At 48.0% G+C, this 24,816-nt stretch overlaps 13 protein-coding genes across 13 annotated transcripts; 6 read left to right on the forward strand and 7 right to left on the reverse strand.

The window, feature by feature from the left end:
- Positions 1-1,869: 1,869 nt before the first annotated feature.
- Positions 1,870-3,888, forward strand: EDB93DRAFT_1084026 (uncharacterized protein; the record flags this gene model as incomplete). The annotated part of the gene is made up of 7 exons (XM_041445806.1): positions 1,870-2,143; positions 2,203-2,557; positions 2,611-2,625; positions 2,675-2,752; positions 2,790-2,803; positions 2,838-3,607; positions 3,664-3,888. The coding sequence occupies 7 exons, from the start codon at positions 1,870-1,872 to the stop codon at positions 3,886-3,888; spliced, it is 1,731 nt and encodes a 576-aa protein (XP_041308405.1).
- A 716-nt stretch (positions 3,889-4,604) lies between these two features.
- Positions 4,605-5,479, forward strand: EDB93DRAFT_327797 (uncharacterized protein). Its single transcript, XM_041456102.1, has 3 exons — positions 4,605-4,804; positions 4,858-5,342; positions 5,390-5,479. The coding sequence occupies exons 1-2, from the start codon at positions 4,793-4,795 to the stop codon at positions 5,329-5,331; spliced, it is 486 nt and encodes a 161-aa protein (XP_041308406.1). The 5' UTR covers positions 4,605-4,792; the 3' UTR covers positions 5,332-5,342; positions 5,390-5,479.
- Positions 5,425-6,715, reverse strand: EDB93DRAFT_1249663 (uncharacterized protein; the record flags this gene model as incomplete). The annotated part of the gene is made up of 5 exons (XM_041452897.1): positions 5,425-5,616; positions 5,677-6,009; positions 6,059-6,276; positions 6,327-6,475; positions 6,534-6,715. The coding sequence occupies 5 exons, from the start codon at positions 6,713-6,715 to the stop codon at positions 5,425-5,427; spliced, it is 1,074 nt and encodes a 357-aa protein (XP_041308407.1).
- A 433-nt stretch (positions 6,716-7,148) lies between these two features.
- On the forward strand, positions 7,149-8,571 carry EDB93DRAFT_1141366 (maintenance of mitochondrial structure and function-domain-containing protein). Its single transcript, XM_041449306.1, has 5 exons — positions 7,149-7,220; positions 7,274-7,301; positions 7,356-7,586; positions 7,638-7,816; positions 7,869-8,571. The coding sequence occupies exons 1-5, from the start codon at positions 7,197-7,199 to the stop codon at positions 8,421-8,423; spliced, it is 1,017 nt and encodes a 338-aa protein (XP_041308408.1). The 5' UTR covers positions 7,149-7,196; the 3' UTR covers positions 8,424-8,571.
- A 576-nt stretch (positions 8,572-9,147) lies between these two features.
- EDB93DRAFT_327863 (uncharacterized protein) lies at positions 9,148-9,830 on the forward strand. The gene has a single exon (XM_041456103.1). It carries the CDS (start codon positions 9,261-9,263, stop codon positions 9,669-9,671), a length of 411 nt encoding a protein of 136 aa, XP_041308409.1. The 5' UTR covers positions 9,148-9,260; the 3' UTR covers positions 9,672-9,830.
- Positions 9,831-10,140: 310 nt separating this feature from the next.
- On the forward strand, positions 10,141-11,318 carry EDB93DRAFT_327938 (COX4, subunit IV of cytochrome c oxidase). Its single transcript, XM_041456104.1, has 4 exons — positions 10,141-10,468; positions 10,619-10,753; positions 10,815-10,901; positions 10,961-11,318. Exons 1-4 carry the CDS (start codon positions 10,237-10,239, stop codon positions 11,008-11,010), a joined length of 504 nt encoding a protein of 167 aa, XP_041308410.1. The 5' UTR covers positions 10,141-10,236; the 3' UTR covers positions 11,011-11,318.
- A 1,310-nt stretch (positions 11,319-12,628) lies between these two features.
- EDB93DRAFT_1249667 (mitochondrial ATP synthase epsilon chain-domain-containing protein) lies at positions 12,629-12,945 on the reverse strand (the record flags this gene model as incomplete). Its single annotated transcript, XM_041452898.1, has 3 exons — positions 12,629-12,661; positions 12,726-12,861; positions 12,914-12,945. 3 exons carry the CDS (start codon positions 12,943-12,945, stop codon positions 12,629-12,631), a joined length of 201 nt encoding a protein of 66 aa, XP_041308411.1.
- A 136-nt stretch (positions 12,946-13,081) lies between these two features.
- Positions 13,082-14,285, forward strand: EDB93DRAFT_328015 (P-loop containing nucleoside triphosphate hydrolase protein). Its single transcript, XM_041456105.1, has 6 exons — positions 13,082-13,213; positions 13,276-13,352; positions 13,413-13,479; positions 13,539-13,640; positions 13,695-13,984; positions 14,049-14,285. The coding sequence occupies exons 1-6, from the start codon at positions 13,168-13,170 to the stop codon at positions 14,130-14,132; spliced, it is 666 nt and encodes a 221-aa protein (XP_041308412.1). The 5' UTR covers positions 13,082-13,167; the 3' UTR covers positions 14,133-14,285.
- On the reverse strand, positions 14,213-15,197 carry EDB93DRAFT_328024 (phosphotyrosine protein). The gene has a single exon (XM_041456106.1). The coding sequence runs from the start codon at positions 14,904-14,906 to the stop codon at positions 14,439-14,441; it is 468 nt and encodes a 155-aa protein (XP_041308413.1). The 5' UTR covers positions 14,907-15,197; the 3' UTR covers positions 14,213-14,438.
- A 289-nt stretch (positions 15,198-15,486) lies between these two features.
- EDB93DRAFT_1225320 (P-loop containing nucleoside triphosphate hydrolase protein) lies at positions 15,487-17,481 on the reverse strand. Its single transcript, XM_041451207.1, has 7 exons — positions 17,378-17,481; positions 17,253-17,318; positions 17,142-17,195; positions 16,336-17,086; positions 16,020-16,278; positions 15,930-15,972; positions 15,487-15,873 (listed from the first exon to the last, which is right to left on the reverse strand). The coding sequence occupies exons 1-7, from the start codon at positions 17,383-17,385 to the stop codon at positions 15,861-15,863; spliced, it is 1,194 nt and encodes a 397-aa protein (XP_041308414.1). The 5' UTR covers positions 17,386-17,481; the 3' UTR covers positions 15,487-15,860.
- Positions 17,482-17,836: 355 nt separating this feature from the next.
- EDB93DRAFT_1083937 (uncharacterized protein) lies at positions 17,837-18,985 on the reverse strand (the record flags this gene model as incomplete). Its single annotated transcript, XM_041445795.1, has 1 exon — positions 17,837-18,985. The coding sequence occupies one exon, from the start codon at positions 18,983-18,985 to the stop codon at positions 17,837-17,839; it is 1,149 nt and encodes a 382-aa protein (XP_041308415.1).
- An 857-nt stretch (positions 18,986-19,842) lies between these two features.
- EDB93DRAFT_1141392 (oligomeric complex COG6) lies at positions 19,843-22,854 on the reverse strand. The gene is made up of 11 exons (XM_041449307.1): positions 22,426-22,854; positions 22,246-22,376; positions 22,000-22,197; positions 21,779-21,946; positions 21,383-21,725; positions 21,195-21,331; positions 21,069-21,144; positions 20,764-21,021; positions 20,620-20,712; positions 20,501-20,569; positions 19,843-20,449 (listed from the first exon to the last, which is right to left on the reverse strand). The coding sequence occupies exons 1-11, from the start codon at positions 22,834-22,836 to the stop codon at positions 20,126-20,128; spliced, it is 2,208 nt and encodes a 735-aa protein (XP_041308416.1). The 5' UTR covers positions 22,837-22,854; the 3' UTR covers positions 19,843-20,125.
- EDB93DRAFT_1204805 (mitochondrial pyruvate dehydrogenase E1 component beta subunit) lies at positions 22,855-24,606 on the reverse strand. Its single transcript, XM_041450973.1, has 6 exons — positions 24,481-24,606; positions 24,152-24,424; positions 23,765-24,103; positions 23,580-23,708; positions 23,278-23,526; positions 22,855-23,224 (listed from the first exon to the last, which is right to left on the reverse strand). The coding sequence occupies exons 1-6, from the start codon at positions 24,520-24,522 to the stop codon at positions 23,063-23,065; spliced, it is 1,194 nt and encodes a 397-aa protein (XP_041308417.1). The 5' UTR covers positions 24,523-24,606; the 3' UTR covers positions 22,855-23,062.
- Between the last annotated feature and the right edge of the window lie 210 nt (positions 24,607-24,816).

Below are 24,816 nucleotides of genomic sequence, written 5' to 3' on the forward strand. Positions count from 1 at the left end.
AGACGTGTCATGGAAGACTGCGGACTTGTTATACTGCTGCGCGGTAGATGGGATGGATCGCAACTATATATATAAGGCATGAGAGGCATATGCTGCGGCACGAGAAGGTGATTCTCACGAAAGGACATTGCGAACAGATATCTGTGAATGAAAGTGCAAAACTATAAAAAAAATCATTCTGGATGTGTACGACACGTCCCTTTCGAAATAACGGCGAAGGCGCTCACAGAACTTGAAAAACGTGTCTCAAGTTGTGAGAATTCACGCACGTTGAGGTTTTTCGAGCAACGAGCGAAACTACTGAAAGGAATGAAATTCAACGCTACCAAGAAATTAGATGATCAACGTTCGCTGTTATGGATATGCCCTGAGCCATGCTTCAGTACGTCCCCCAGATTATACGACGGAACTCAAAAATATACCATGTGCGGGTCGTGATCCTGAGTAGGTGAACTAACCGCAAATGGAACAATGACCAAAGAACGAACCTTGAATTTGCATGAGCCAGAGCTGGTTGTTGGATTATAACTGTTCTCAAGGCAAGTGTAGATGACTCACTCAAAAAACAAGACCTTCGAATAATCACCAGTCGGAGTAAAGTTGTATGCTTTTGTCCTTCCACCGCAATGGAAGCGTGGGACGTCCGAGCATCAAGCCATACAGAATGCTTATGGTATACCCTGCCTCTGCTGAAAAAGAATCTTGAGTTTCTCACGTCCGCTTTGATATAATTACTTCCCGTTGTGGCAACAGCCATGTAAATACTGGATATGGCCAATGCACATCGTCAGCTACCTGGTGGTTGACCGACATTGGAACAAAATAGTGGACCTGCGGCGGAATGGTTAGAGTGAGTCGTAGATGCCCTAGGGATGGTTATGCTTTTTCAAATTTGAGTGAAGAATCCGCGCGGTCTTGTCGTTTACGACTGATAATCGGAAATTGCTGACATCGTGCCAAGTTTGGTGATGTAACTTGTCTCCTTCAACTCGAAAGGTATAAGTATCAAAGTCTTCGTGTTAAGCAGATTGTCAACGCAACATAGCAGTCCGGATTTCTGTCTCAGAGCAGCTGACTCGTTCGATGCGCTACTGTGTGCAACTCTATCTGGCAAGAGACTCCCAATATAACCGACGCAGAACTGGCAGTACCCAAAACAATCAGCAGCCGATACGGCAGATTTCATGAGCTTACTTGTCCTGAATCCCAACCGGCGCTATGTGGAGAATATCTTTTCGTAAGAAGCATACGGCAAAGTCGTTGAGCTGGACGCACCACTGGAGTTTGCACCATTGATACTGCAGACCATGCATGCTATGAGCCTCGCATTATGCGAACACCAAACGAATACACTGACGTGCACCTGATGGTGTCCAGTGTTCGGTTGCGATCAGCTTGCGGTCAATAACAACTTTCTTCCATTGAATGGGGTCAGATACTTTTGCGCTGCAAGGTTCGAATGACGGCGTGTCAATTGGCCACTCGCTGGAAGCGGGTAAACACACCACGGTCGGGGCAGTGCCTCTACTTGGTTTCTCGTATTGACCATATACTGATATTTACCTATAGGAAGGAGACCATTAGAGGCAGCAGCTTCGACGGGTGTCTAAAGTGAAGATAGTAACCCTTCGAGTAGCCACGTGGGTAAATCTGAATTACCCGCCGGTAGCGAGGACATTGAAACGTAGATCATCCCATCACCCCGAACATCAAGGCCTCAAAAAGATCTGGGCGGAAATAAAAAATAAATGTTGAAAGTTCCGCTGAATCCAGATGTTCCTATTCTTAGACGAATCTTATAACAACGGGATGATAATGCGCAGCTGGCTGGCACAATAACAGTTACTGCGATAGTCGTAGTAGTCTAGGATGCTTTCGACGTTCGTTCAAGTTGGATGGTTTGTTTTACCGTCACTAGCAACGCAAGTCCCTTTGGCCTTATCGCCTGATGGCACACCGTCACTAAAACTCGGAACTGCGGCATCCACGATAGCTCAACCATATAACCCTCTCAACTCGGATAGCCTCGACCTTTCATCTTGGCAGCTCGATGAGCCGCCTCCTACTAACGAAACAGGGCATTTTGTTTTTGAAACTGTAAATTCGCTGCTCCAGCATTGGCCAAACACGCGCTATCGGAATGGTCAGTCCTTATCTTGACTTTGGCACAGATGAATGTCTGACGCATATTGTCATTTACAGGCCATACAATAGTTCCCGGTGTCATTCCCAAAGGCACCTTGTTGTATCATGGAGCTGTCAATAACACAATCCCTACGGTCCCCGAGTGGACGGCCACAGATCCAGAACACTCCATCCTCTTCTGCAAAGGCTCTCCTGACACAGGATGTTGGCACTTGACTCTTGCAGCAACTCGTCCCCTCAAAGTCCTTTATTTCGATGGGACTAGCGCAGCCAATACCCTAAATGGCACTCTTGACACTCAGGATATCATTGCATGGGGAGAATTGAGACCTGACTGGCGGTTCATGGAGGACCAGCGCATCGTGGACTTATGCAAATGGGGAGCACCATATGCCGTTGATGGTTTTGTTCGGTAAGCCAATCTTATCTGGCATCATCTCGTTATGTATCGAATTGTTTTTACAGAATGGAAATGGACTTGTATGTTCTTGATATTCGTCTTGCCCTTCGACTAATTGTTTCGCATAAGTGAAGTCATGCTCTGTGACTTTTCGGCTGGCCTAGAAGTCGTCTCCTTCTCTCACCTTGCCAGCCTCGCCGAACCGGTGTCTGCAGTCCCAAGAATACCAAACATAATTTGCAAGTCTCTGTAGTTTTCGTCTTCCTCGTGTCTTCCTAATATATACTTATAGTGCTTCGCCTGTTCGAAGTGATGCACGCAGGGTCATGGCACAATCGATATCCTGGGGATACACGAATAAACCTTGATCTGGCTGGAATCGTCTCACTGTACGACACCACCCTTGCACCGTCACTCGTTAGTTCACGCGACGGCCAGGAACGGTGCGACCATGACATAAGAGCTATATCTTCTGCGGATATCAAGGCAGTCAGGCGTAGCGTTTCTCGCACATTAGAAGGCAATCAGGATGACATCAGTGGCATCGACTGGCAAACCCTTTTTAGAGTTATCGTGGAACGTTACTCGGCGCGCTTTGACTTGATGGACTACCTTCTCAACTCCGAAAATGACACAATCATGGATCGAGCGCTGAAGGTGCATGTCCAATTGCGCGTGATGCTCACGCCGTACATTTTCCACTCTATTGTACCCCCCAGCGCATCGTACGACCCATCTAATTCCTGGGCAACACCAGTATTCAAAGCATGTGGAACCGCGCACACATCGTCAATCTTATCATACGTTCCGAGCTTGAACCCCTCAGAACGCCTTCTGTTACATGCAGTGCAAGAGACTTCGCGTGAGATATGTCGCGTTATTACAAAGATGTGGGCGTCCGGCGTCGTTGCAGGACTTGATGTCCATCTCCCCCGTGATTCTACTCCAGATACTGCGCAAATAGTTCGCCTGATGGATTCGTGGAGGCAAGAGTTAGGTGCTTTGATGACGTGGCTAGATTGGAGCGTGTGGGTTAAATGTCGTCCAGCTTGCGGACCTGAGGTAAATATCCTGACATTATGTGTGACCTATATACAACTTACTTACGTATCTTTTAGGAAATGTGTTACCTTCCTTCCTGGCCCATAAACATGCGAAGGGGTCGGTGGCCACGTCATCCTCCCCATGGACAATATGAGAGCAACGATATTATCAATGCAACTCTTCCAGACAGCCTACCTCTCACGCACGGGCTCCTCATGCAATTGGCGAGTCCGCAGGATGATGACTGGAGGAAGCCCCAACCCAAGTGTATTAGGCGAGTTGCACCCTATGGTTTCTAGATTTTCATTTATGGCTAGCATTAAATGTCATTCTTCTGGTAATGACCGGAGACGTTTTATCACATAGATGTTTTGGATATGTACAGCTATTATCTGCGTTCTTTCTTACTAGTTTTCCTCGCGCGGCCATCACTGTCGCGCTCCTATCTAGATATCATGCGGCCATATTGTCGTTTGTATATCACCCGATCATGTATGCCATCACCCACTCATGAGTATCTCTTACATTTGCCACACGACGTTGCGTCCTATCCTGACTCCGATGCACAGCAAAACATCAACTTCCCTGGTGCATGAGTGATGCCTCGATGCCTCCGCTCAACCATGACATCGACCATTTTATTTTGCGGAAGCGTGGATCCTCATATACATTCTCGTGGACATTCGAGACTGATTCATCGAATAATATGATGAGGAAGAGGGGAAACCTCGATTCCTGCGGGTACTATGAAAGGTGATACCGAGAGCACGACGAAGTTGTTTACATCGCATCTTCGCCGCCACTAGTGTCACCTTAGTTAAATCATACTGGGGGATGTCGATCTCAGGTAACAGAAGCACTATGCAAAGATCCCTTTTTCTTGTCAGGTGTAGCAGATACTCCGGATGCTACTTTCTGTGCATGAAATGAGGATACGGCTTGATATAAAATCCATCTCGGATCCTGTGAGCGTCGACTCTTGTTCAACAGTAAGTTGATTTTTAGACTCGGTAAATTTTTCCCGCTCGGAAATGCGGACCGCAGGCGAGTCCGCCTGACATCCAAGACCATCTGCTGGTTCGGTCTGTTTCTCGTGTATAAATCTGCATAAATATAAATAAAATAGTCCCTATGAATCTATATAAGAGACTCGTGACCTCTTCCGACATTTCCCAATAGTCTGAACTCGAGTTACCCGCTACCATGTCACTCACGGTGAGTCGTATTCACATTGCATTGAAATGAATATCACAGCTGAAACATTCAAGGTTGAATCAGTCGCTACCCAAGAGGAAGCATGCCGCCTCGACTCCTTTGACAGTAATGTCGCCTGGGAGATCGGAAATATCATTCGCGCCAATGTCCAACAAAAATTCACGCGCCCCGCCGTCATCTACATCGCGCACGCAAACTCATCCCAACTCCTGTTCTTCGCCACCTCAGGACCTGGTACACTTCCGGACAATATGCACTGGGTGAAGCGCAAGGAGGCAGTAGTGCTCCGTTGGGGATGCTCGACCATGCGCATGAGGTTGTTGCTGCAGACCAAAGAAAAGACACTGCAGGAAGTATATGAGATGGGCGATCCGAGCATATATGCGGTGCACGGCGGAGGTTTTCCGGTGATGGTAAAGGGCCTAGAGGGGGTCGCAGGAGTGATTGTGGTTAGTGGTCTTAAGCAGGAAGACGACCATAGCGTCATTGTGGATGGTATCCAAGAATACCTTGCGAGGAATGCTTGAGACATCGGCCCGTAAGTCGTACGACATTGGCGGCCGTGTCCCATTGACGGTTATTCAGAATGAAAAGAGATATCGAGGATGTGGAACTGTGATTTATTTCTGACTTGAATGCAACGGCACAGGTCTGATGCGTTCGGCATTTCGGAGTGTGCGCAAGCTGAATAGTGATCTGAGTCGTCCCAAACGTGCATGGCGATCTCGCGCCTCGCTCAATGATGCACTACGATTGGAGCGAAAACTCAATGCCTTCATAGATAATTTGTGTCTTTTTTGAGGTTCAGTATCCTGCACGTCGAAAAATGTCAGTTCGGCAAGGTTTCAATATCACCATATGAATAAACTGACGTTCGCCACAGAAATCCCTGAATATACCGTGTTGGTGGGCGACGATTGTTCTCTTTCCGGAAGTTCCCCACCATTGCCCCTCGGTGTGTGATCTGTAAGGGTCGCCTCTAACACAGAAGTTTGTTCTGCGTCATCCAGCTTTCTAGGGCTCGGAGGAAACCGATCTCCTTGAGGCAAATCAGAGACAGGGGACACTAATACTTCGTCGTGATCGGCGTGTGGGGTGTTGGTGAAGGAAAGGCTATCATCTTCATAACTGTGAAGCGAGAGTACGAAAGATGAACGATCTGAAAAAGGATAGCAGCCAAAACAAAGGCTGGGATGTCGTAGCACCTTAGGCATATTTAACATACGTTTTCATTAGGAAGGCAGAAGATCAGACCTCGTTGAATGCCCCAAGCTCTGCGTTAGAGAGATTTGGTGCTGCAATGAGCTCACCGACATCCTCGATAAATGACTCTTCATAATGAACCGAAGATGATGGGTCAGTGATAGGATCTGGGTTTACCAACCGAAGCTTCAATGTCACGCTAGCCTGGTATATGGAAGGCTCTCCATTCCGCCCTCGTACGTGCACATGTCTCAGATTTTGTGAGACGACTAGAAAAATGTGAGCGAATGCCTATGATGACTTGTGAGGGTCGCAGGACCTTTTGTTTGTGTTGATGTAGGTAACTGCATATAGTCACGAGACGATGCAATGGGTACATCCTTGCAGAACCAACTCAGGGTGCCGCACGATAACAATGTATGTTTTGCTATCAAGTCAATGCATATAGACCAGTCCTCTCTCACTGAGCTATTGAAGAGGGGGCTGTTGAGCTACAACCATCCACACAATAGGTAATGTCGCTTACAATTCAAATGACTCATTCCAGGCGTACTTTCCGGGGGAGGATACTTGGGTTCGCTTGCGAACAGTGTTGACGCCGACCTCCACGTAGCATTTATAGGGCACAGGCAGACATTCTGGATCGTCTGGTTCTATGGAGACGCTGATATCTGTGCGCTGCGGTGAACATCCTACAGAGTGTATCATTGCAATTCACTTGCCAGAGATCTGGACGTGATAGTAAAGTTTCCGCCTTCCACCATGCGATCGCGTTGGGTGAGAATCCATCTACAGAAGGTGGCAGCAACCCGTTGCACACAAGGAGAGCAGTTTTAAGGGACGATGAGTCATATCATGATGTTGGTCAGACGCTATGTGGTATGCCGTGCTCACGCACAGCAATGATTTGATGTCTTCCCAGGGTCGCACGTAGGACAAGTACGCCAGTATGGAATAAACGTTACACATAAATTTTGGCAAACGTTCGGAAAGTGATTCTGATTGAAAAGCATCTGTAACAGAATCAGCAAGTTGATTCACTGGCAGAACGGGTACTAGAATAACGTTGTGATCAAAAGCGCCTAAGCGCAACTGCCCTAATAAGATCTCGCACAAATACATGTCAACACAACGCGCGTCCGTACAGTGCATGCGGTCATGAAGGCCTTTAGCGTTAGCACTACAGATCATGGTAGCATCAACAAGTGAGCAAGTGAGTTGTAACGCTGAACAACTCGAACATTATGATAATTATTCAATTTGCAGTTGGCAGCACTTGCTGGAACGACAGTTGGTGAGCGAGCAACCACTCGTTCGAAAACCCCCCGCATATACTAAACACCTCCAGTCGTTCATCCATTGGTCCTACTCTCTGTTACTGATCACCATGCACGCACGGTCTCGCGCACTTCATCGAAGCGCGTTGTTGGCGTTCTTTTGGGCCAGGACAATGGCAAGACCGTTAACGTTGCCAATTCATTTGGAATCCCGTTCGAGGAGGATGAAAGAGATAGCAAGACATGGTTCCTAGACCATAACTATATTGAGGGGATGTATGATATGTTTAAGAAAGTTAACGGTACGTTCCTTTCCCCTGAATAACCATTATAGATGCTAAGTGATATTGCAGCAAAGGAGCGGATGATCGGGTGGTACCACACGGGACCAAAACTACGAGCTTCGGACCAGGAAATCAATGATCTTTTCAAGCGGTACATTGCGAAACCAGTTATGGTTATCGTTGATGTACGACCGCAGGCCGTCGGAATTCCGACGGATGCGTATTTTGCAGTGGAAGAGATCAAAGATGTTTGCCTTTCCTCCTTTGCAATCTATACTTGTACCGATTTTATGACTTTAGGACGGCACGGAAACACGGAAGACATTCCTTCACGTCCCTTCTGCAATAGAAGCCGAAGAAGCTGAGGAGATCGGTGTCGAACATCTCCTACGCGATATCAAAGACTCAACAACTACCACCCTCTCAACACGCGTTTCTGAGCAACTCGCATCACTTCAAGGGCTTCAATCCCGACTACGAGATGTGCACAAGTATCTGCTAGATGTTGCAGCTGGTACGATGCCAGTCAATCACCAAATTATTTACCACCTGCAAGACGCACTCAACCTACTTCCTGACTTGAGCAATCCGGTGACAACACAGAGCTTTGCATCGAGTACAAATGATCAACTACTCGTGGTGTATCTGAGTAGTCTTCTACGTGCTGTAATCGCGTTACATGCTCTGGTGGACAACAAGGCCACGATAGGGCGAGCAGAGCAAGAGGAAGGCATAGATGAGAAAGACAAGGACAAAAAGACGATTAACGGCGACGCTAAAAAGTTGGAGGATCCCAAGAAGGATGGGGAAAAGGGAAAGGACTCGAGTAAGAAGGACGCAGACAAGGGACTATGATTAAGTTCTATCGTTACTATCACCGGCACGACTACTTCATATTGCTGTGCAGAAGCAGCTTGCACTACATAGTTTTCCCAAAACGGTTGAACATGTGATGAGCACGTGCCCGATGAAGTGCCGTTTTGTGATTATGGAAGCGCTTTCTTTTTTCGTTCCATACCTTGAGGCATTTTTTTGTGTCCTCCTCCTCTTCACCTCCATAACCTTTCGAAGAAAGTGCGTCAGATCTTGTTCAAGATGTTTACCTTGTCCAACATACTTTTCGCGCCGAGACCATCAACGGCTGCGTCAATCGTGCACGGACCCCTAACATCGCTTTTTCCCTAACAGATTCTTTATACGACATGTCTGGCGCTCGTGGATGTTTCAACTGTGGAGGCTGTGCGTGGTGTTTCCGTGTTGTCTATTCCCTGGCTTTTGAACAATTCCTCGTCGATATGGCGAAGGAAAGGCCCCGTAACCATTGCTTTTCCTTCGTTCTTATTTACATCTTCGATTTTCGCGTTGCTGACGTGGATTGCTATGTTCTTTTGCTCATATCTACCGATGACCCATGTTATCGTCGACGACTCGCACAAAATCGCAATATATTGCATTGCTCGTCCTAATTCTCTGCCTGGCTTGGTTCCGTACCTCCGATCTTCATGAACACAGTCGGTCATCAAGCTGCTAACTGCCCCAAGGCTGGGACTCCTACTTGGTAATTATTGATCTTGTTTATGCCGGGCATCGTCTCATTTTCGCTCACCTTGTTTAGCTACAACTGTATGTCATTTCATTGCTGAGTCCATTTTTATGCGGTGATCATGATTTCTGCAGGTGGCATGGAGGGTCATGTTTCTCGTGATTGCACGATGGAAGTCAAGGCCAAGTCTTGCTACAAATGTGGTCAAGAGGGTCACATCGTATGTTTTTCGGGAATATTGGTCAATCTTTTTACTCATTGGATTCAGTCTCGCGATTGCCCCGACGGTGGTGCAGGCGGCGGCAGCTATGGTGGAGGATTCTCCAGCCAGGAGTGCTACCGCTGCGGCAAGCCTGGCCACATTGCTCGCGCATGTCCTGAAGCTGCAGGAGGCAATTCCAGCTACGGAGGTGGAGGCAATTATTCTGCTTTTGGTGGTGGAGGCTCGAAGACTTGGTTTGTCTCTATTATGTCCATCGCATATTGCACTAATTCGCCATACGCAGCTATACCTGTGGTGGTGTAGGTCATCTGTCGCGCGACTGCGTTCAAGGCTCTAAGTGCTATAACTGCTCGGGCGTGGTGCGTTGCTCTGCATATATGTGGTTCTCTTGTTCACATATGTCGATTTAGGGCCACATCAGCCGTGACTGCCCTCAACCTCAGAGGCGTGCCTGCTACACGTGTGGTTCAGAAGGGTGAGTGTGTTCAGATGTCCCTATCCGTCCTCTCGTTAATTCCCATCTAAGCCACATTTCTCGTGATTGTCCTGGTGTGGGCGCTGAGGGTGCTTGAGTGATGCGATATCCATGTATTCCTACCTGCTTAATGTTTGATCTCTTTCTGGTTTGCTGTTGAACCTTGAAGTGTTTGGATCCGTTACTCCGTACTCCATGTTGGCAGAATACTAGCAGTTATTTTCAGCACACCATTAATATCAATATTGTACCAGTTCATGCATGTCAGAGTACTTTGCAGGTTGCGGGACCACTGACCCGGTTCACGCCGATTAAGTGAAATCAGGTGCAGGGCCAGCCGAGCTTATTTTTTCCACGACCTGTTATTCGCTAATTTCCACTTCGATTTCTCTCCTCCGTCCACTGACATTCGCTTTCATTGTCCTCCATGCAAGCCATACGTCTGGCGCGCCCTAGAATCTCCTTGCGCCGTCTGGCGACTGTCGCTCAGGTGCCCACGTCCGGACCCTCGTCTGTGACCGCGTCTGTTATTCCTCTCTCCAACGTCGAGGCACAATGGGAAAATATGTCTAAGAGCGAGCAGGCAGTTGTTCACAGGCAGCTCGAGGAGTTACAGAAGAAGGACTGGAAGGCACTCTCGTTGGACGAGAAAAAAGCGGGTGCGTGTTGTTGTCCTTCCGCTGTTCGGCTGCTCCCGTTGACGTGTCTTCTGATGTCCTTTTGCTCTGTTGTTTTATTCCAAATCACGCATTATCGTGACGTTGGGGTCGATGAAACACTGTTGCTTTTGGTATGATGCGTGTTGATAGCATACTATGTTGCCTTTGGCCCGCATGGACCCCGAGCTCCTGTCAGCCCACCAGGCCAGGGCTTCAAGGTTTTCCTTTCCACCATGGGCCTTATAGGTGTCGCTGGACTGCTCTCCATGGCTATCCGTTCACAATGTAGGTTTTTTCTCGTTTTTTTGTATGCTTGAACTCTAACACATGTACCCCTGAACTTTAGCTCCACCTCCACCGAAAACGCTTACACGCGAATGGGAGGAAGCAAGCAATCAACGCGCACTCGAGCAAAAGTCAAACCCTATCACCGGTCTGTCTCTCCGCCTGGAGTTGTGTTTTCGTCGTGCTAATACCTGACTCGCCGTACAGGCATATCATCGGAAGGGTACTCTGGGAAGGGGTACGTGGTGTCGAAATAAATGCATTTTGGATTTTCTTTTCTGCCGCTTACGCGCGCACACTATGGTCATTGTTCTGTGTCTGCTGTGAAGAGAAGAGAAAAGACTTACATTATACCGTAGAGTCTACTTTCCTTTTTTTACTTCTGCAATTGCAAAACTGCATGTGTCGGAATCCATTTTGGTGTGCGATCGGTGCGGCGATGCTATTTAAGTTGTGCAGACATTTCGAAAGGCACTGCTCGCGGCGCCTAGCATGACAACCTCAGGCTTAAACATTGACATACGTAGAAATAACCAAAGTTACTAGACCACAAGTGTAACCAAGCTAGGCTGGGTAAACGGGTAGACAGGCAGCTGCATGAATTTCCGTCGTATAATCTTGTTCCGGGATTATACGCCAGGCACCCGACATGCAGCACCATAGCCACTACATAACATCACCATGCACTACGAAGCAATGGCGAAAAGGCAGTAAACAGTATGTCAAAATCAAGCCACGAAAAATGCAGACAGACCGACAGGTAGCGAGCAGTTGACAAAGCTCTTCAAGGTACCTGGCCAACAGATCTAATGCACCCATGGCACCAGCCTCCGCTTGGAAATCGGCAACCTTACTAGCGGTGCAATGCACGGGTCAAATCATCTCGATGTCATGATGCAATGATGTTCGAAGGCAATCAAACAAGATGAATGATAGATTGTTTTTATAGTCTTTCCGTCGGCGGGAAAGGTACAGGTACACCGCCGACTCCAACCGAGACCTCCGAGTCTCGATGGATGCTTCCGCGACGGGTGGTCCCGACCTGAGGTGTCACCTCAGTATGATTATAGCACCAGCCAAACAATGCACGCACCATAGCAAGAGTTTGCGCCTGCAAACTCATTCAATCAATTACAATGACTCATGGGCTGGAAGAGATGGGCGCTGCTAAACCTTCCATGTTCGGCGTTATATTATCGTGGGGCTGTAAAAATTCTCTTGCAACGTATGATTGATGGCGACTAGTGACGAGATATTTCAAGTGACACTATTTGTGCATTTAAGGATAGATTGTAGGACCGACGGACGAAGCTGAAACAACCCTTGAACGCAACAGCAAAATACGATCTCGCACCCAAAAATTAGAGCCCGCAAACTGATAGTTCGCAAGGGCAGTGGGCTCCATATGGATCCGATGACACACGAGTGAGATGGATTTGCTCAGCGGTTTCTAAATCTTCATTGGAGATAGCGAACTTTTCGCACTCGCCGTCTTGTGAATTCGTTTCAAATTGAAGCCCGCATGATACGACAGATCTGCACACTCCGGTTGCTGTTATGCATTCCATAGCCACCTTTAGCAGTTCATTTTATGAGCCAAGGACGAAAAACGTCAGAGTAAACCATGGTGGTGGTAAAACCCCCAGTCCTCAATGATGAAGCAGCTTGCGAGCCGAGGAATACGAACGGCCCACAAGAGACCCGCACAATAGGCATCAACGAAGAAAAAACGCCTCCTCGGGGTAGGCAAACCGGTCACCGATCGGGCACCACGGGAGAGACCTCCTGCAAATCTATTTCGGATATATGATGACATTGGCAATTAACGTATCCCATCGCTAGTCAAGCAGTTCAACTTGAACGCAGCGCTTTTCCCTATTTCTTGTCCTCCTCGGAGTTCAGGAGTACCTGTGTGGAACAACACATCATCAGAGATGTGCCGGTCAAGATTGAGCAAGTATGAATAGCGCACCTGCGGTCCACCAACACCATTTTCCCATTGTTGGTATTTTAGAGCGGTCGCACCTCTCTTCTCAGCCACGACACGCTCAGACTCTTGCAACGACTGTCGAACAGCCCGTGCGGTGATCTGGGCATATTTGTTGTACCTTCAGAGTCATGTCAATGAATGAAGATAGACAGAATATACTGAACACGAACGTGAAAAAGTTTCGCCAAGTTGCACTGCTCATTGTGGAGGACGTTGAAGTTGAAGAATATTGTTCGTGCTTGAAATTCTGGTGCAGTTCAAACCTTCCGGAAATGTCCGTTCATCATGCATTGCCTAATGTGGTCATTGATTTTGGAGTGGGGGCCGTTGGTATGTACATCCGCTCTCACCCTTGCTTGGTTCCCTAATTGTTGTACTTGTGTTTCTAAACTACCCTGAAGCACACGAAAAGTAAAGAGCCCTAATGACAGGAATCACTTGGCACTATGTCCTGAAATTCATCATCACTGGTGTGTCACGCGGCACTTGCATTCCGGCAAAGGGTTTATTGCTCAATAACTGCTTTTACAAGGCGATGCTGGAGTTGGCAAGTCATCTTTACTTGTTCGCTTGACGGACCAACGTTTTCTTGCGAACCCCGACCCAACTGTGCGTGGCTTTTTGCATACCCGATAGGTTGAATTTGACACACGCACCCGTTACCCCTAGCTAGGAGTAGAATTTGGCTCGAAGCTAATTGAGATACCCGAAGAAGGGAAGATTGTCAAGCTTCAATGTCCGTCTCCTTCCCTAGTCCCCTCTGACACATATTTCATGTAGTGGGTTATTATGTAGGTTGGGATACTGCCGGAACCGAATCCTTCAGGTCAATTACACGGTCATACTACCGTGGTGCCGCGGGCTGTTTGCTGGTCTATGATGTGACGTCTCGCAAAAGTGTGTTTAGCATGACCGATTCATCCCCGGCATTCTGCTAATCATTTTACACAGGTTTTACCAACGCGCAATCATGGCTTGCAGACGTACGAGAGCATGCTGACCCTCATTTAACTTGCATACTGGTCGGAAATAAAATTGACCTATGCGACGAGGAAGCAGAAGACACATTGAGTCGACGAAGAGAAGTTTCCACAGACGAAGCGGACGAATGGGCGAGAAAGGAGGGATTGCTATTCTTGGAAGCAAGTGCAAAATCAGGGAGCAACGTTGATACGGCATTTGAGACAGCCTCGCGCGATATTCTCCATAAGATCAAGCATGGCGTTTTTGATGATGATCGAGTGAGTGTTATTTTAAATCGACAACCACCTGACACCCCCCATCTCTGACATGTTGGTCTATTAGTCTCCAGGAGTGAAGCTGTCAAAGCCAACAAATGGAAACGTCGCCCTGAATCGAGCATCAAATAAACAGGGATGCTGTTCATGATGACTACTATATTATGTGCAACATTATACATAAAGTTGCTGTATTCTATTCTACTGTGGTTAAGGGACTATAGTTATTACTCTGTATTACCGAAGATGCGCAGAATTATGAGACTCGTACTGTATCTGAAATGTTCAATGAAATCCCGCGCTAGGGCGTCCTGGGCATACAGATGATACAGAACTTTTGCGTATGTGTGAATGCAAAGGAGTGATGCAAGCTTTGTCAAACAATCTTCTAACACCCATCTGATGGCCGTCGGAAGCACATATGTCCATATTTCCTGCCCCCCCGCAACTATCATGATCAACGCCGTAACGTGTCTGCGTACTCTTGCAGCTGCTGTACAAATCCAAAATTGGGTTCCGCGGATCTTCGTCTTGTTTTGACGTATTGGATAGCTTGTGCTGGAGTCCAGCCGTACTCCGATATGAGGAACGCACAAACCACGCTGGTGCTGCGGCTCACTCCTTCCATGCAGTGCACAAGAATCCGTGCATTGGGGTCGTGCAGTGCGCTGCGGATAAAAGCAGTTGCGGATGGAAGGTGAGCGGCGAGCTCGGAGAATGGAAGATCCTCGAGGGGGTATTGGATACGATGTATGGGTAGGTCATGGGGTATTGCGACGTATCCGCGCATTGCTGAGAGGATGTGGGTTATACCCAGTGAGGCGAGGGCGGCAGGGTTCTCTGCGAAAGATAGGTCTGAGACATATAGTCTTGGCAATATTTCTGATGCACCAGGCGTCCGGAGCTGGTAAGGGATTTGGGACATGGGGGACGGTGACCAGTTGGAGATGCTGGAAGGGTGACTGCCGTTAAGTGATGATACTGTGAGCCTCCCCAGGTGCTAGAATATATATAAGCATAATGAGAAGCAACGAAGATGGGACACAACCAGCAAGTGTGGATGTACTCAAATGTAGGAAGGACAACTGAAAACACGACTCACCATGACAACTTTGACAAGCCGCAGCAGAGAGTGTACAAGTATAGAACCGTTAAATTGAAGGAAGAAAGTGGTTCGGGTAAGAGGAGTAGTATAGGTGCGAGAATAGTACCACGGGGCAGAGACCCTTGCTAGATTAGCCGGCTGAGATTAATGGCCTCTTTATGAACGAAGTAGGCAAGGAATTAGCAGACAAACAGCCTCTGTTGGAGATTTGGGCTAGATTTGCTCGGTCCTGAGCCGAGACCAGGATCTAACGGCGCCCTCAGCGGACGTCGGGAAGGCACGGCTCTTGGGCGGGGTTGGTCAGGCTCAGGCTTAGTGATTTCGATAAGGGGGAGCAGAGCTTTTTGGTTGCAACTAAAGTAGGACAAAGACTGTACACTGTGAGAGAGCTCACGAGATATAATGTACAGCCTTGTACGACCTCGATCATCAAATGGAATTTTCATCCAATGGCAGGTTCAGGGACGACTAAACAAGCGGTCGAGGCTATGCTTAACACGCTCCGAACCAATGGATTCAGCCCGGGCTACGGTCCCTCAGGAAGCCGTATGCAGTGCAACGTGTAGAAAGGATTTCCACAAACAGGTACGATATGCAAATGTGCAGCTAACACAATGCGAAAAAAAGAGAAGTAGGAGAGAGAAAAACACAAGCTTGGCAGACCCAAGACATTTTACATAGCATACTGTCAAGAAAATTTCACGATCATAGAATGGACGTAACAATTTCGGAGCGGCATCGTAGCAAGTCTGGCCTATAAAAACAGATGGCAATCTAAATGAGATCGCTGGAAAAACACTGGTCAGAGCCCAGATCCAATCAGTTCCGCAGTAAGAAACTCACGCGACATTAAGAGGCATCTCGTCAATTTGAGTGTTGTAGAATTCTGCCTTTAGTCTTAGCATTAATCATACAGTCGCAAAATGTGCTCACGTTCAATATCTCTCAGCATTCTGACGTCTTCTGTTGTCACAAAGTTGATTGCAACACCTTTACGGCCGAAACGTCCGCCACGACCGATGCGGTGAATGTAGTTCTCCCTGTTTGTCGGCAGGTCATAGTTGATGACTAGAGATACCTGCTGCACGTCGATTCCGCGGGCCAAGAGATCCGTCGTGATCAGGACACGAGATGAACCTGACCGGAACTCCTTCATCAAAACTTCACGCTGCTTCTGCTCCATGTCTCCGTGCTGGGCAAAACGTACGATCAGATGGCATACAACTGAGATAATACCGCAATTACTGACCATAGCAGATACTGTGAACTCACGCGAGTGCATCTTCTCCGTCAACCAATCGACCTTCCGCCTTGTGTTGCAGAAGATGACGGCTTGCGTAATCGTCACAGTCTCGTAAAGATCGCAAAGAGTGTCCAATTTCCATTCCTCCTTCTCCACAGCGATGTAAAATTGCTTGATACCCTCAAGTGTCAATTCGTCCCTCTTGACGAGAATTCGAACAGGATCACGCATGAACTTCTTCGTCACTTCCAAAACGTCGGCGGGCATAGTGGCGGAAAGGAGTACTACTTGAGTCTCCTGCGGTAGAAGCTGGAACAACTCGTAGATTTGGTCCTTGAACCCACGGGACAACATCTCATCAGCCTCATCGAGACAGAAAATCTTGATGGTGTCGGTGCGGAGAGCTCTCCGGTTGATCATGTCATATACACGTCCGGGAGTGCCGACAACAACTTGAACACCCTCCTGGAGTTTGGCCATGTCCTCACGAACGTTTGTACCTCCAACACATGCATGGCATTCGATGTTCATGTAGTCACCGAGTGCGATGACGACTTTCTGAATCTGTTGAGCCAGCTCGCGGGTGGGTGCCAAAATAAGGGCCTGGCACCCTTTGATAGACATATCCAACTGCTGAAGGATAGAGATGGAGAATGTGGCGGTCTTTCCAGTTCCAGATTGTGCTTGAGCAATGACGTCGTGGCCTTTCACAACAGGAACGATAGCACGCTGCTGAATCGCGGAGGGCCTCTCAAAACTACGAAATATTGATATTGTTGATATAACAATGATTAAAAGCTGAATGCACTTGCCCGTATGCGTAGATACCACGGAGAAGCTCGGCTTTCAAATCCATGTTATCGAAGCTGTTTGCAACGCATCAGAACTTGATTCTGCAAAATCGGAACTCCCATTTGACGCACTTATCCACGACCTGGTCCCAGTTGGACTCGATCTCATTCTCTGCAACATCCTGGAGCGCTTCTTCTCTAAATCCACACGAGCGACATATTAGTAATTAGCATCGGCAGCAGGACGGATTACTTACGCTGACATGAGTATAGTCTATTTTTTTCTATCCAAGATTCGACTACTGTAGTCGATTATACTTGGATTGTGTAGTGGGTGTCCGGTGAGCGTAATCGATTGACTTCTGCGCACTGATCAAATTTTCCGCATATTCCTTTGGTCGGTGGCTGAAGCGGCAAAAGCCGACATTGTTGAAACTCCGACCTTTACTTCCATATGGCCAGTGTTGGTTGGTGAGACGAAACTTCCGATTGAAAGCTTGACAAGTATCGCCTGGCTTCCGTTTGACATGCAGGCTATGTACGTTTGGTGTAGACAGATGACATGACACTTCAAACGAGCATCGCTTTCATGTCAACATGGAGAATTTGACAAATCGAATGACATAAAACATGATATATCTCATATGCCTACTGACTCAGGCTAGCCTACTATGCAACCAACCGCTGGCGAGTCCAATATTGTCAAATGGCGTTCGTTATACTCTTTGAATTGACCAACCCTCCCATCCTTCCCTTTTCCCAACGCGTGGTCCTTCCTGCAGCTTGAACGCAACACCATCCAATTTGGCCATGATTTTTGCGGTGATGACAGCTGCAGCTGGCGGCGCCCAGCTTGCCGCTACACACTTCAGCTTTCCGTGCCCAAAGGCATACAGCTGATCCCTTCTAGGAGCGGACTGGCTCGCGTGGAACCGCATAGGATTGAAGGATTCAGTATCACTCCCGAACATAGAAGATTTCTGTGCCCCTTCGATGTCTGCCACATCTACAGATGGGACAAACGGCCGCTTCCACCATGGGACGACAACGGCGCGAGTGATGTGACGAGTCGGGGGGTGGAGTCGGAGAACCTCACTGATGATGGCCTCTACACTAGGCTGCGCTCTTGTCCCTTCGTTTGAAAAGGCGCAAAATTGATCGTCAGTGGGGTTCTCATCGTATGAGATAAATGCATCGCGTAGCAGACAATCACGGTTAGAATATACTACCGCAATTGCTGCTACACGCCACATTGTCTCGTATGCGGGGATGATGAGATTGAGTGGGTTGGTTCGGTTTGGAACCCATCTGACGATGTGATGGTTGATTTGATCAAGCACCTCTGTAGTAAGAGCAGTGCTCGACTTGGATTGTGCCCAACGGTCGTTAATGGCTTTTGTCACAAATGCGACGTCCGCGGGGTCAAGATCTTCAATATCTGTACCCAGCAGACCTGCCAACACGACGCTGAGCGTGACAGACTGCACAAAGGTGGCGTAGTCGAGGCTCTTCGCGTCAAGGAACCTGTTCACGCAGGTTTCGGCGACGTCAACGAGCCTCGACCATCCATCTTTGGTGCTGACGGCGGTTATCAAAACTTTCGCCTCGCGGGCGAACGTGTCGTGAACGCCAGGATCATCGCTGACGAATGTGCTCGATATACCGAGCGCCTTCACCAAACGCTGATTTGGTATGGATCTTGCGCGTAGTAATGCGACAATGGGGATATCAGGGGGATTCAATAAAGTCCTGACGGCGCGGACACTGGTGTGTGTCCGTTTGCTTGGGGTGGTGAATGCTTTGGTGAATGCGACTGCGACTGCGACGGCAATGGAGAAAATCAACACGATACTAGCATGAGACATTGCGGGTGTCAACTGGAAGAACTCTCGTGCACCTGTTGCCTCAGTATTTATCCAGGCCGCTCGTATCATCTATTCTCCGATCGCTCGCTTTCGAACCGATTGCGCGTAACCTTCTAACTAGAGTTCAACACGTTCATGACTCGGATTCTGATATCACGCTCAATCTAGAAGATGTTTTAATAGCCGCAGCTCGAGAACATTCGAGTTCGCACCCACACACTGTCAGGGGAGCTTTTACTTTCTTGACGTTTCCCATCAAAACTCTCACAAAATGGTGTTTCTTGTAGGCGCACCGCATGCAACAATAACAATTACGATACTTTATAGTATGTTCCGCAGCACGCAACAATTGTGACTATCAACCCAGGTCCTCGCGCTGATCCCTAATCAATTGACACGAGGTCTCCTGTGTGCAAAGAAGCAGTCTACCCCACTACTCTGCAGTTTCATAATCTATACCCCCTTTCACCCGTTGCTTTTACGCCAGATTTCGTTTCCTGTGCAAAACATGACCCCACAATACGTAGACAATTTGCCTGTAACGGGACATTCATATGGGCGCCAAGTTTTAGGCTCTAGGATACTGCGGTCATAGTCACCATGAGTGTTTACTTACATCCTCCCTCCATGTCAAACCTCTACAAGTCAGCCTCAGTGAACTCGGACTTGATCTGACTTCATCATGTACTCCGGAAATAGGTGAATCAGCGCTGACGAGTCGCGGTCGTCAAAAAAATAGAACAAGGAAAAGTCCGCCTTATCCGAGTCTGCTGCGGAGTGTTGCATAGAATCTGGAATCCGAGAATCATGTATGTAAGATACATGTGCCATATTACATTTTATCAGAGGAGCCAAGATGTACCTCCTGTGCCGTTATTCAGTGGGCTTGAACGGATCCCAGTTTTTTGAAGTATTTCCCTGCGTATATCCATCGCTTATTATCTAGGATAATGAGAGGCAGCAATGTGTCAACAAACGTGTCTCCTTGCAGTGATATATTGCATCTGCTCTTCAAACTGGCACTTATATCTTAGATCTCCAGACGGCATTATGATCACGATCTTATGTATCTAACTAACTCCATACAGACATACCCTTAACGAATGCTGCGGATCACCCTTGGAGTATGCGACACTCAGCTCACTCCGCCGCGGATCTCTCACGTTCCTCTTCTAACCCGAAGATAGCCCACAGCATCCCAGCCTGTCCAAACGGCCTCTCCATGCCCAACAAAGTACTCGCCGCTTCATACCTATTCTCCGGTTTCCTCACTTCCTCACAGAGTTGTGCATAGGCCCTTGTCACGCGAGCCAGAGACACGCGGTGTATGGTAGAATGCAGGGACGGAGATGTTAACGCTGATAGACGCGGTGAATGCACAACTTCGGGACTGGAAAGCCAAAGAGAGAATCTCGCAAGGGTAGGCTGCAGCTGCTGTGCAGGAAGCACACGGGAAAGCGGATCCTGTAATCGGGTCTAGGCATGCGCGAGTTGTGAATAAGATAGTGAACTTACAGAAGGTGACTTGGACTTGATGATGGCGATAACGTCGTACAACGAAGCATCTCTGAGAATGTTCTCGTACTGTAGGATGTCTAAGTAAAAGCGGACACGACATCAAGATATAGACCTACATGCTCATCCTCCAAAAACTTCACCCTTTCATCGATTTTTTCTTGGATAGTGCAACGTTTCTCTGAAGTGAACTCGAACGCCTCCAGCACATTCTACTTCGATTACCTAGCTGTAACAGGAGTGCGATAGGTCTGGAAACCTACCTGGAGATAGCACCAACAATTTAGCACGAACACTGCCCGATCCCACTGCGGGCGATACCTCGCCTTCTCCTCGGCCGCAGCGGCACACATTTCCATGGCAGGATCGAGCATCACATCTAGGATGCGGTTAAAAGTTTCTCCAGGTTCTGCAGTAGTGTCATCGAGAAGAGAGGAGTCATAAACTTGCATGATTTCCCGGAGCAGCTGGGCATGCTCTAGAATTGGGAGCGGTGGGGTCAAAGATGGGTCGTCTGAGTCCTGATAATCGCTGAAAAACATGAATCAATTCATTGTAAATGACTTACTAAGGGAATTCTTAGGAGTGCACGACCATGGGCTTCGATAGCGTCGAAAAAGACCTTGTAGCTCACATCTGTGATTCTACCAAGAAGAATAAGTATTGATCAAGTGGATTAGAGCAAGCAACTCACTCGCTCAGAGTCGCCGACAGAAGAGCATCTTCCCCGATAGTCCGCCGCATGGTAAGCATGTAGTATTGCAGTAGATTTGCAACTTTGTATGAGACAATACTACTTTCTTGCGAACGTACAGTCTGCTGCACGCGCACCTGGGAAGGCTCATGAAATCCAAATTGTTGTGTCACAAATGGCAGACAGACCTTGAGCGGCACGCACAACTTGGTTACTGCAGAGTTGAGCAATTCCTTGACCCATCCCTCTTCTTCACTCCCCCTGAATGTCCGAACAGCACCAACCATTCTCCCTGTTCTGCTGTCGTCTTCTTGCCCTCCTCCAAGACCAAAAAGGCTTTCCAGGAATTCACATTCTGCGGCGATAGCCTGGTGAACCCACGCAAGCATATCACCAACATATCTGATAGGATCATGTGCGTGCAATTCAATGGGACGCGGAAGACCTGACGGGCCTCCTCGAGTCAATGCATCCAGGAATGCACTCAGCAGACCTGTTTGGCGCGTCTGCGTCAGGAAAGTAAGAGCTTCACTGTGGGTTGTCATTGAGGAGAGACTAAGAATCTACCAATAGTGGGTACATACGAGAGTAACTCTGGACGCTGAGATAGGCGACAAATGGCTTGCTGCATAGTCGAGTCAACTTCCAGCTGGGTGTCGCGTCCCATCTGACGGAATTGAAAAGAGCACCAGCGATATATCTTCTCGTAACCCTGTTCAAGGTAGGATGAAGTGGACGCCATGATGTCCAGTCTGCAAGAGCCCTATTCACACAACATCAATGGGAGTTACAGGACGTTACTTACCCAGCTTTTGTCGGTCCGTCTTCACCTGACATGAGTACTCTGCAGTCATTACGAATACGCTCTGTCTTATTCATTGCCTCAAAAAAGCGGGGGCCAATTGGAACATCTCGCGAGGTTATAGCTTCGATCTCTTCATCATTTAGCGTGAAGCGGTTTAGGAAGAGCATGACAATAGATTTGCGCGTCTCAACCTCCTCCCTGTATTATCTATGAGTAGAAATACCTTTCAATGCACAAATACCATACCTTTCGCTCCTCAAGCTCTCCGCACGATCAAGTAGAGACTGGCTTGCTTCGCTTGATAGCCTCAGCTGCGTCTCCGCTTCGTCACAGGCAACGCGCATGGCAGCGACGTGACTCTGCAGCTCATCAAGTTTCTACAGCTTTGTTAAACGATTCTCGATGATACATCTGACCAACACACACTTGATCCACTTCGCTAAATGCTTGAAGAAATTGCTGGCTTCCTTCTGCAAGTTTGTTCTCCAGATCTCGACGAAGATTCTTGCGTGCCCTCGACGCGGTCTCGTTCAAGTATGCCCTGTGGTCTTGGACAGCTTGCCCGACCTCTACATCCTCATCACTCCAATTATCGTCTGAATCTGTACCGTTTGTCTGTGCTTTGGAATCTGATACTGATACTGTGGACTGAGTCCCATACAGTTCTGACAGCGTCCGGAGGGCTTCTGTTGTTGCTTCATCAGTAAAGTTTGTACCCAAGATTTTACGCAGGCGGATTGTTATTGGATTACGAGTCTGCGGCGCAGAAACTGGGGTGCCTGCATTTCGAGAGGGAACAGACAAGGAACTGGGTACAGGTGCAAGTGAGCCGGACATGCAGTTTTAGTTCCGCTTAAAGTCTCCACATACATATTATGCCAAGACCTCAGAATCCATTACAAGTACCAATTCCACGCAACTTTCTTGCACTTGTAGATCGAAATCAAAATACTCATGGTGCAAATACTGTGCGTTCATTGGTGGGGAACCACCAATGAATATACCTAGCGTAGAACGTAGCAAATGATAAAGTCTAATGTATTACTAACAAGAAACCCGCCAATCAGTAGTGGTGGACCTCCTCACGCTCACGACCACGCATGGATGATGGCTCCGTGCCCTTATAGTAGATGTCTGTCCAGAGGTCCTTGGTCAATGGCTCAGGGGATTGTTTAGCCTCCTCGACAGCCTGGTCAACCTCGGCCTTGGCGTCCTTGTCAAGTTGCTACGCGAACACGATCATCAATATAATTCAATGAGAAGCGATTTTCGACGGACCTTGAGCTCCTGCTCAGTGGCAAGACCCCACTCTTCGATGTAGCGCTGGAGACCGCGGATAGGATCTTGGGTGCTACGCATACGCTGAACCTCCTCACGAGTACGGTAGGTGGTTCCGGGGTCGGACATCGAGTGACCGCCATAGCGGTAAGTGACAAACTCCATAAGAAGTGGGCCATTGCCTTCCGTTACCCACTTGCGAGCGTATTGCACAGCATGTCTGGAAGCGATGATGTCCATACCGTTGACCTGAAGACATTCAAAGATAAGTAAATATTCAAGTCCGGGAGGAAATATGTTACCTGAAGACCGGGAATCTTGTCACCACGGGTAAAGTATTCGGTGTTAGATGAACTGCGCTCAGCAGAAGTACCCATTCCGTACTTGTTGTTCTCGCAAACGAAGACAGCGGGGAGATCCCAAAGTTTAGCCTACGCGTAAGAACATTGATCAGACGGAGTTTGTCCATTACTTAAAACACCCATACCATATTGAATGCCTCAAACACCTGTCCCTGGTTACTTGCGCCATCACCGTAGAGAGCAAATGTTGCGGTGTTCTTGCCAAGGTACTTTTGTGCGAATGCGATACCAGCCCCTACGGGAACCTGGGCACCGACGATACCATTACCACCAAAGAATGAGGGAGTGAAGATGTGCATAGAGCCACCCTTGCCGTGAGACATGCCGGCCTGGCGACCAAGCAACTCAGCAATAACACCTTTAATGGTGCCGCCACGCATAACAGCGAAGGGGTGACACCGGTATGCAGTAATGACACGGTCTTCAGGCTTAATACCATACTCGAGACCAACGGAGACAGCTTCCTGGGAAGATGGTCAGTACTATGTTATTGCGCTAAGAACACTGAATACCTGGCCAATAGCTAAATGGCAGAAACCGCGGATAAGCTTAGCCTTATAAAGGGCATCAGCAGCCATTTCCATCCGACGCATCGTTTGCATGTCCTTGTACATTTTCAGAAGCTCATCCTTTTTCACCTCAACTTCAAGAGACGGAGTCTCGCATTGATATGCGCGGAAGGACTCCTCATGGAGTTTTACGGTAAATGGTTGTGAGTGGTCCCCGATGGTGTCTTGCAGCTGAGTGGTGTCTGCGGACGTCTGAATGGCTCGCGCAAAGGCAGGCTGTGAAAGACACACAGTCAGTATTCTCACAAAATAAGGTGGTTGGCTAGACTGACAATACGACGAGCAGCAGGACGGAACCGTGCAAGAGAAGCCATTGCTGAGGACGGCGACGACGATGAAAAATAAGGAATGGAAAAGGGCTGTAAGAGAGGACGTACGATAGAGACGCGAACTTTGACTTCCAAAACTGAATACGTAAGTCGGGCTCGAGCGGAAGGAAATAATTATGTCTTACACAGCCACAATCCACACCATGTCAAAGAAATAAATCCTAATCGGCCGCCCGCAGAGGATATATGTGCTATGTAGTGTATGGTGTGATCCTACATATGTTTCATAGGTTATGATGACTCAATTGTTGTTGTACATATCCTGAAGTTTTGGCGTGT

This window comes from Suillus bovinus (assembly GCF_016758785.1).
Source record: "Suillus bovinus strain UH-Sbo-P2 chromosome Unknown EDB93scaffold_22, whole genome shotgun sequence".
Lineage (NCBI taxonomy): Eukaryota > Fungi > Basidiomycota > Agaricomycetes > Boletales > Suillaceae > Suillus > Suillus bovinus.

Coding starts and splice junctions, on each gene's coding strand:
- EDB93DRAFT_327863 (XM_041456103.1), top strand. CDS start 9,261: ATGTTTCTCGTGATTGCACGATGGAAGTCAAGGCCAAGTCTTGCTACA.
- EDB93DRAFT_1141366 (XM_041449306.1), top strand. CDS start 7,197: ATGGTAGCATCAACAAGTGAGCAA. Junction 7,302..7,355: donor ACTTGCTGGAACGACAGTTG/GTGAGCGAGCAA, acceptor AAACACCTCCAG/TCGTTCATCCATTGGTCCTA. Junction 7,817..7,868: donor CAGTGGAAGAGATCAAAGAT/GTTTGCCTTTCC, acceptor TTATGACTTTAG/GACGGCACGGAAACACGGAA.
- EDB93DRAFT_1141392 (XM_041449307.1), bottom strand. CDS start 22,836: ATGTCCGGCTCACTTGCACCTGTACCCAGTTCCTTGTCTGTTCCCTCT. Junction 21,726..21,778: donor CAGCGTCCAGAGTTACTCTC/GTATGTACCCAC, acceptor GACAACCCACAG/TGAAGCTCTTACTTTCCTGA. Junction 21,022..21,068: donor CACTCCTAAGAATTCCCTTA/GTAAGTCATTTA, acceptor AGCGATTATCAG/GACTCAGACGACCCATCTTT.
- EDB93DRAFT_327938 (XM_041456104.1), top strand. CDS start 10,237: ATGCAAGCCATACGTCTGGCGCGCCCTAGAATCTCCTTGCGCCGTCTG. Junction 10,754..10,814: donor CATGGCTATCCGTTCACAAT/GTAGGTTTTTTC, acceptor CCTGAACTTTAG/CTCCACCTCCACCGAAAACG. Junction 10,902..10,960: donor AAAGTCAAACCCTATCACCG/GTCTGTCTCTCC, acceptor CTCGCCGTACAG/GCATATCATCGGAAGGGTAC.
- EDB93DRAFT_328015 (XM_041456105.1), top strand. CDS start 13,168: ATGACAGGAATCACTTGGCACTATGTCCTGAAATTCATCATCACTG. Junction 13,641..13,694: donor TGATGTGACGTCTCGCAAAA/GTGTGTTTAGCA, acceptor CATTTTACACAG/GTTTTACCAACGCGCAATCA. Junction 13,985..14,048: donor GCGTTTTTGATGATGATCGA/GTGAGTGTTATT, acceptor TTGGTCTATTAG/TCTCCAGGAGTGAAGCTGTC.
- EDB93DRAFT_1204805 (XM_041450973.1), bottom strand. CDS start 24,522: ATGGCTTCTCTTGCACGGTTCCGTCCTGCTGCTCGTCGTATT. Junction 23,709..23,764: donor TGTTTGAGGCATTCAATATG/GTATGGGTGTTT, acceptor TCTTACGCGTAG/GCTAAACTTTGGGATCTCCC. Junction 23,225..23,277: donor CCACTGAGCAGGAGCTCAAG/GTCCGTCGAAAA, acceptor GTGTTCGCGTAG/CAACTTGACAAGGACGCCAA.
- EDB93DRAFT_1225320 (XM_041451207.1), bottom strand. Junction 17,196..17,252: donor TGGGACCAGGTCGTGGATAA/GTGCGTCAAATG, acceptor CGTTGCAAACAG/CTTCGATAACATGGATTTGA. Junction 16,279..16,335: donor AGTTCACAGTATCTGCTATG/GTCAGTAATTGC, acceptor CGTTTTGCCCAG/CACGGAGACATGGAGCAGAA.
- EDB93DRAFT_328024 (XM_041456106.1), bottom strand. CDS start 14,906: ATGTCCCAAATCCCTTACCAGCTCCGGACGCCTGGTGCATCAGAAATA.